This window comes from Hippocampus bargibanti, linkage group LG06, assembly GCF_051943395.1.
Source record: "Hippocampus bargibanti isolate YZ-2025 linkage group LG06, ASM5194339v1, whole genome shotgun sequence".
Classification (NCBI taxonomy): Eukaryota; Metazoa; Chordata; class Actinopteri; order Syngnathiformes; family Syngnathidae; genus Hippocampus; species Hippocampus bargibanti.
Window position 1 is genome coordinate 825,998 of NC_142739.1, and position 9,003 is coordinate 835,000.

General features: G+C 40.8%; 1 protein-coding gene across 2 annotated transcripts in view; it reads left to right on the forward strand.

Moving 5' to 3' along the window:
- Positions 1–1,142: 1,142 nt before the first annotated feature.
- Positions 1,143–9,003, forward strand: part of LOC148896138 (14-3-3 protein zeta-like) — a 20,471-nt gene continuing 12,610 nt past the window's right edge. The window contains exon 1 of one of the 2 annotated variants that reach the window (XM_088998008.1): positions 1,143–1,304. In XM_088998008.1, coding sequence (XP_088854134.1) covers positions 1,248–1,304 — 57 coding nt within the window. In that variant the 5' untranslated portion in view covers positions 1,143–1,247. Of the gene's footprint in view, positions 1,305–7,204; positions 7,364–9,003 lie in introns of those variants that run through there. The other variant, XM_088998009.1, reaches the window with a different exon arrangement.

The following is a 9,003-nucleotide window of genomic DNA, read 5'->3' on the forward strand; positions in this document are numbered from 1 at the left end:
TACATTAATAATAAAATATTTATCGTTGGTCTTGTTGTAATATCCAAACAGCATGTCTTTGTAATGAAATATGAACGGAGAAGTGATTTTACATTGAACAAATTTGACAAAGTGTTTCCAGAAGCGAGTAGTTTCGGGACAAGCCCAGAAGAGGTGAGTTGCAGTTTCAGGCTCAGCTTCACAAAATGTACAAGATATATTCTGTAAGGACCGGATCTTATGTTTAACAGGATAGCAACGGTGCAAAAGTTTGTATGTTATTTCTCTTTGTTTGTTTGTGATGAAAAATTTATATGGGAGGGTCCAAACCTTTTCCCATGGGATATTTGGGACATACGTTCTCCAGTGAACGTTCTCCAGTGCGTTCTCCAGTGAACAACATAGGGAACCGTCACAAAAGATTTTTGAAACAAATGTCGAATTGCACGGTTCCGATTTCGAGCAATTGATGAGAAACAGTTTCCCCAGGGCGGTTTCTGTCACTGGAATTGGCGGTGGTCTGTCGGGAGTAGCGGAGTGACCCTTGAACAGGCTTATGATACCACTTGGGATGGCATCTATAACGATGGCAAAGTCCTTAGGGGTCACAGGGATTTGATGTGTATTGAGAAATTCAGCATAGTTCATTAAATCATTGTTTGTGTTAAAAAGTTGCTTTACATAAATGATATCCAAGTCAATCCATCTCGACAAAAACAGTGATTTGTTTTTCTACAAAATATGACAGTTATTCCAGATCATACATGAATGTGGAGAGAAAGAATGCGTATACATTAGGCACCAGGCTAATAAAACTTGTTTATGGAATTTTGATAGGTTAACAGGCAATTTTTCTACCTTCTAGTAATTACATTTCAGCAAGAAAGACAGACCATCAAGTCGGGAAAACATGGATTTTGGAATGAAATTCCAGATTGCATCAGGGCTACACAGATAATTACGCAGCCAGTTAATCTTAAACGTATAGTTTAGAGAAGTAAAGTCCAAAAAATGTAGGCCTCCCTCCTTTGACGTCCTGGATATGACAGAGTTTCTTATATAATGAGTTTTACATTAGTTATAATAAGTTATACATTATTTTGTCCATTGTCTTACATGCGCTTGGATCCACATTTAAAGCCGTTGTAGGATATACAAACCGAGAGATTCCCTCACTTTTTGCTAGCAGTATTCTTCCGTTTAATGATAGATCCCTTTGTAACCAGTGATTAAAAGAGTGATAAAGTGATTATTGGATCGAGGTTCAGATGACAACGCTCTTGGTCTTCTTTGGCTATGACAACACCTACTTGATTTTTTTACAGGTATGTTGTATAGCATAGACTCATGACATGATTTCACAGCTAACAACTCACATTTATTTATATTAAGCGAGAGACCTGACACTTTGGAAAACTCTTTAACCGGAGCTATGGCCTTTGGAATTTGCTCAGAATTTTTCAGCAAGAGTGTGGTGTCATCTGCCACCTGGCTAATCACAACCTGCCTGCCCGCTACTTCAATACCTCGCTGGACCTCGCTTTCAGTGACCAACAGTGATAAGATTTGTGCTGAAAGTAAGAATAAATAGGTAGAAATAGGACAAAGGGTCAGAAAAGGTCTTATACAATTCTGAAGTCAGCCCATCGTTTCAAAGAAACTGATCAAACTAACAGTTTATCAAATGAGGAAGCACAACTACATGGGACAGGAACACAAAAGGAAAAACGACAAACAGTCAAAGCAAATAGATGTGACGTAAATGAAACCAAAAGAGATGGAAAGAAGAAACATGCAAATAATTGAAAAGAAATGGAGTCTGAACTCCACACGGTCAAGCATACATACATACGGTCACTGCAACAAAATTAAAACAAGTAAACCAAGTATCAAAGCAGTACATATGACGACTGAAGAAACCTTTTCATCGATGGACCACTCCTGTACGACTGAGAGCTTACACACAGACGTAAACTAAGTAACCGCACTGGTGCAAAAATAACTTAAGCACTAATGGTCATAACTTGTACCAATCTCAATACACTTTAAAAAAAAAAAAAAGATGTTTTGAGTGTTCTAGATCGGTTTCCAACAAAAACTTAGCTTGAATGCCAGAATAATGACATATACAGGACACAAACTAATGATCACACAGGAACTAAATTCAATACATTAAACCCCTTGCTTGAATCTAAAGAGAGACAATTATGCAAACAATGGGGACAGGAACAAAATCAAAAACAGTAGTCATCAGAACGAGAACGTTCAAAGTAACAAGCAAAACCAAGACTTAAAGATGTTAAAAACAAAGCAGACCAGACACGCTGAAACAAACAATGACTCGATACTGAAAGGTCGCGCAAGGAGTCCTTTTAACTGCCATTGATTAAAAGGGACCAACAGCTGCGCAGCTGCAGTTGGGGCCCTACGGTGCCACCCGTTGGTCGCAAACCAAAACGTGACATTATTGAGTAGAATACTTGTTGACAAAGAGAAATATAGATATGCTGAACGTGAATTTATATGACACCTACACAATCCAAATGATGTTTTTTTTTTTCACTCGCTGTCTTTAACTTTACATGATCAGCATGGAAATAATTGAAAATAAAGCAATGGTTGAACTTCTGATAGTGTAGTGGTACACTCGCCTGGCCACTCAGTGATGGTATGTATGGATGTGAGTGTGAATGGTTGTTTGTCTGTGGTGATGGGAAAATGAGGCATCATGAAGCTTTGCACCCAAATGCTTCACTTTTGGCCAATACAGGTAACATCCGACTCACGACCGGGTTCCGTTCCGACCAAACGGTCGTAAGTCAAAATGGTCGTAAGTTGAAATCCATTCAAAATGTTGAATAGAGACTCGATGCTAAATGACTTGCAAACGATCTAATTCGGACGCCACAGGGCCAGAAAGTGTGAGTTTCTTTAGCCAGTAGGGGTGGACCATATCCGGGCCTGGTGCCGCCCAGTTTTTCATACCTGAGACTCTTTCTTGTATGTCTGGCGCTGTGATGGTAACTGGGTTCTGTTCAGGAAGGTTTCTGTGCTCCTCTTTCAGAGTCACCAGCCATTGTGCACTGCTGTTATGTGTGACCTCCTTCTCCCATATGCCTTTCCAGTATCTTTCAGTTTCCAGCCTTGGAGGGTCTGCTCTGCTGTTAGAACCCTGCCACTGAGCGTACACTTTCGCAGGTTGTGTTGCGAACAGCCTGTTTATTCTTCTGGCCTCATTCTTTTTCGTGTACCTCTTCAGGCGACTGGACAAGGCCTGGAGACTTTGTTTGGCAGTTTCGAGTGCTTCAGGTATGGTCATCTGGATGTACCTCTTGGGTATTGGCCTTTTATTCAGAGCTCTCTGGGTCTCCGTCAATTGACTCACATCTACAAAAAAATGTTTCAGGATAAGAAGTATGTTGAGCTGTTATTAGTCAGGTCCCTCACCTAGCACCTGTTTGCCAGGGGCATAAAGCCCCAGACAACTTTGCTCCTGGGATCTTTGGGACACGCAAACCCCTCCACCACAGTCAGGAAAAAAGAACACAAGCGATGGAGCTTGCGGTGGACCTTCATGTTGGCCAAACATGAAGGCAAATTTGTGGTCAAGAGAGGTTTGATTGATAGGTTTAGATAGTGGAGAACTGCCACCAATGACAGTGGCTCAAATCATAAACCACATTGACACTTAACTTGTCAGAGGAGTCAATTGTGGGTTTTGAAATGGGATTATAAAGTGGGAAGTGGGCATGGTTATGGCTTTAAATGTATGCAGAAGGGGTGTGATAGGGAGGCAGACTATTGATATTATTATTATTATTATTATTATTATTATTATTATTATTATTATTATTATTATTTCTCCACTGCGAGACTAATAAAGGCAAATCCAATCCAATCCAATATTAGGTAGGGGTTGAGGGGGCATTGTGTGATGGGATGGGGCAGCTCAGTTTAATTTACCTTTGCTGATGCACCACTCACAGAGTGTGCAAAAAGCATCCCATTTGGGATAAGCAATAAGTGAAATTAAAAAAAAAGAATACACAAATAAACAAATACAAATAAACAAACAAAAAATCCCTCATTTTTAACAAATCATGATAATAATAATACATTTCATTTTAAGCGCCTTACAAAGCTCTCAATTACACTTTACAGTCACAGACAAGCATAGGTAGTATGATAAATAAAATACAATAAATAAAATAGTTATAAATAGAAACAAGAGAAAGAGCTACACAGAAAATGTTATTCTAAATAAGTGGCTTTTGAGATTAAAGTACAAAATAACATCAAATAAAAATAAGTAACAACAAAAATAAATAAACAAATACAGGTTCACTGCAAACAGCAAAACATGAAGAAACAAACAATATGCAGAACATGCAATGATGCAACTGTCACGGTTTGCGAGATGGTGTTGGCGGGTGCGGATCCCAAGAAGTAGGCAGGAGGGAGCAGGAGGTTGTTTGACAAATTGTATTAAAATAAAGTCAGCAGGAACAAAATGTAAAACATCAAAATCATCTGAACAGAAAAAAATACAAAGTAGCAAAAGAAGACCAAAAGTAAAAGCTCGCCAAGGTTAAACAAACACGTACACGATGCATGCTGCAACCAAGCAGCAAACAAACAATGAACCGACACCGGATGGTCGTGCCGGGTGTCCTTTTAAGTGTCAGTGATTAAAACAACCAGCACTGGCGAGGCTGCAGGCAGGGCTGACGTCGCTACCCGTTGGTCGCCAATCTGATCGGGACGACCAGCACCTGTGCAGGTGCAGGCGGGGCCGACAGCGCCCCCCGTTGGTCGCCAACCAGATCATGACAGCAACAACCCAGTACCAATATACAGTAAAGTCTCGTTATATCGATATCGGATATATCGATAGTCCCGGTTATATCGATACTATTTCTATGCACGCACGGAGAGAATTACATGCAAACAGGGTCGGATATATCGATAGTCCCGGTTATATCGATATTTTTTCGGACTCCCTTGAATATCGATATAACGAGACTTTACTGTATTTACCAATTGATTCACAAAATAAATATTATAAAAAATGAAGAAATACAATAAACATACATAAAATAAATATAAATACATATACATGATACAAATTAAATAAATAAACCCTCAAACAACAAATCGTGAAGAAACCAATAATATGCAGAACATGCATCAAACAGCAATTTTGCACCCACCCAGTACTAATACATTGACCAGTTGATTCAAAAAAAACCTAAAAAAATTAATTAAAGACATAACAAAATTAAATCTCAAGCCAAAGTATGACTGTCGGTGCTGCGCAATTTCCACCTTACCTCCCTGACACTTTGCCCGAAATCCGTGCCCAAGCTGCACAAATGCTCTCTATGTTCGGGGGCACACCCTGTACTTGGATCCCTCTCATTCACACACATATATTCCGTCTTGTTGCAACTGATCTTCATTCCTCTCCTTTCCAGGGCACCTCTCTAGTTTCTAGCCCACCTGTTCCCCGTTCTCGCTACAGATCACAATGTCATCTGCAAACATCACGGTCCAAGGAGATTCTTGTTTCACAAGGTCTGTCAGCATGTCCATCACCATAGAGAATAAGAAGGGGCTCAGAGCTGACCCCTGGTGGAGTCCGACCACCGGCATGAATTCCTCCGTCACACCGACAGCATGCCTCACAAATGTCTTACCATCTTTCTCCATGTCTTGCACTGCTCTGGCATACTTTTCTGCCATTCCAGACTTCCTCATTCAATACAGTAATTTACTCTATCTTAAAGATAATAAAACAAATGAAAAAAAAAGATCTGGCTCTCAACAATGTTCTTTTTTTGTTGAACTTGGCCCTCTGCGAATTTGACACCCCTGCTGTAGCCCGCACCCGACTCCCTTGTTCTGCCCGGTGGACGCAAGAAGCGTTCAATGACCACTTCCCGTAGGATATTTCAAACACAACATTCATTTCATACCCCACCACTTTTCGGAGCAATACGAGCCCAGCGGGCCAGTGGCGAGCACGTCGACTTCACAGCGGAGGTCCCAGGTTCAACTGAAAACACTGCTTTCTTCGCATCATTTCAACGATTTCTGAAGTTTGCAAGCACAATTTTGGTTTACGAACCCCTTGGCTTACAAACTTTTCTGGTTTACGAACGTTACATTTATGAAAATTTGACCTTGGCATACGAACTTTTTTCGTACACAGAGCTGCCTCAATGAGTGTTGTGTCGTTCGCGAACGAGCCCGTTCTTCTCACAACAAAATGGCAGCCGACTGTTTTTGTCCTCTATTCCCCGCCCCCAATCTTCGGTTAAAGCCACATGATTGGTCAAGAACGCAGCAGTGAGGTGGGGGGGGGGTTAAACATTAAAGAGACAGGCAGACGACAGTGAGAGAGTTTCAACTTTGATAGTTGATAGATATATAGATGCAAAAAGCTATCAACCCAGCTAAACAGAACACAATTGATGAGGAACTAGATACAATTATCACAGAGAAAGCACCTACAAGGGATCATTCCTCAAGATGGTGAAAGAAGAAGGTTAAAGTGTTTAATGCTGATGAAACCGGCCACTCAATTCCATCAAGCCATCAACGACCATCACAAAGTTTAATAAAATGACTTTATTATACAGTAGTTTATTTGTTTAATGATAATACCATAGCACATTTATTACACATTAAATAAGGTATATTTTGTGTAATTTTAAGGCTTAGAAAATTAGAAAGTAGAAATTTATTTTTTATTGGGATCTGGGAATGGATTATTCTCATTTTAATGATTTCCTATGGGGAATTAATTTTTGGGATACACACTTTTCACCTTACACACTCTGTCTGAGAACCAATTAAGTTCGAAAGCCAAGGTATCACTGTATTTATTTATTAATCTATTTGTTTTAACTACACATTCAACTGATTGTAGCTATCCTTTCCTGGTGTCTGATGAGCGTTGGTTTGTCTAGTAGTTGCAGTTCCGGTTGACAACTTGCACCCTTTTGCTGTGCATTTTGGTCGAGTCATTCTTTGTTGTCCAATTTGGGAGGTGGTGGGAGGCAAACTATACGCTGAACTAGTCGGTGGTCAGTCGCTGGGCACATGCAAAAACAGTCCTTCACACCTTCATTCTCCCACGCCGTCTTCGAGTGGGAACCGACCGACCCCACGTTTCCCGCACACAAGTGAGGTTTCTAAAACTACAACTCCCATTTTGTCTGCCGGGTGGTTGCCATGGTGGTGCCAACGTCATCCACCCTTTCACAGGCTGCGCCTTTGACTTGTAGAATTGCAAGGAAACCATTAATTCTTCACGCTGACATCGGAGACGCAATCAGCTGCCCGTTGAAAGGCAAAGCCACCGGTGTCTTCCGTTACATCGGTAAGGATTGACAGAAACTTCCTATCGCGTTCGCACAGGAGATTGCAATGCGTTTGTCCTCAAACATCGATGATTTGTCTTCGTTTTTATAATTGTAATTGGGTTTCGGTTTACTGGAAAACGTCGACAATCATCACAGTATATGTACAATGGCCAACTTCACTATAATGAGACGTGTCTAAAATAGCTCCCTTGAACTCAAACTTGAGGAAGGCGTGTCGCGTCGAAACTGATCTTATGAACGCCTATCAACTAACTTCTACCTGTCGGTCTGTGTCATTTCATTGTCCAACAATTGCTGACTACAAACCAAAGTTGGATTTTCTCGGTTGTTCCTTTTGATTTGACGCCGATCCCTTAGTGGAATTTTTTGTCAGCTTTTGTGATTCTATACGTATTGTACGGAAGAGGATGAGGGCCACTGAAGATAAAAAAAATACGGTTGGCAAAATTCTGACTTTAATCTCAGAATTCTGACTTTAAAGTCAGAATACTGACTTTAAAGTCGCAACGAAAATAACTCTGTCTTTAAAGTCAGACTTTAAAGTCAGAATTCTGAGATTAAAGTCAGAATTTTGCCAACCGTATTTTTTTTTCTTCAGTGGCCCTCATCCTCTTCCGTACGTCTTGTACACGCTGACGAGGCCAAACATGAATAGCTCCACGAACGTTACAAAGTCAGAATTCTGACTTTAAAGTCAGAATTCTGAGAATAAAGTCAGAATTCTGAGAAAAAAAGTCAGAATTCTGACTTTAAAGTCGCAACGAAAATAATTCTGACTTTAAAGTCAGAATTCTGAGAATAAAGTCAGAATTCTGACTTTAAAGTCGCAACGAAAATAATTCTGACTTTAAAGTCAGAATTCTGAGATTAAAGTCAGAATTTTGCCAACTGTATTTTTTTTTCTTCAGTGGCCCTAATCCTCTTCCGTAGTTTTGAGATCCCGAATTTTGTTGTATTTCCTATTACTCTAAACCAGTTTAACAAGAATGCTCGCGTTAAATGCCTTGCTCCGGCAGGAGTTCGATAAAAGCCGCGTGTGGGCTCATGTTCAACGTTGTCAGGCTTTGTTTCAGGGAATTTTGGACAGAAGGCCACATCATAAAAGTTTTCGATTTTGCACGTCGGCCGCGCTTGTAGGGTGACACCCAGGTGTGGAAATAGGTGTGGTGTATTTCTGCTGGAGAAAAGTATGATGTATATGTGTGTGTGTGGGGGGGGGGTGCCCTGCAGCTTTGTCGCGAAGGTTACAACAAGTCTGCGTATATAGAATCCCAGTAAATTTGTACGTGCAGCCATAAGATACCATTATTAGTCTCTTAATTGAGGAATTTCCAATTTACAGCAGCAACGTTATAAAAGGAAAAGGGAATGGAATAAAAGAACAAAATACAGGAGCTGCCGGAAAGCCAGCAACTTTCACGGTGCCATCCTGAAGTCTAAATAAAATAATAAGAAACAATAGTCATTCAATCAGATGCACTTTTCTGCACCCTCTTTGTTGATGTCATGATCTGGTTGGCGACCAACGGGGGCGCTGTCGGCCCCGCCTACACCTGCACAGGTGCTGGTCGTCCCGATCAGATTGGCGACCAGCGGGTAGCGACGTCAGCCCTGCCTGCAGCCTCGCAGGTGCTGG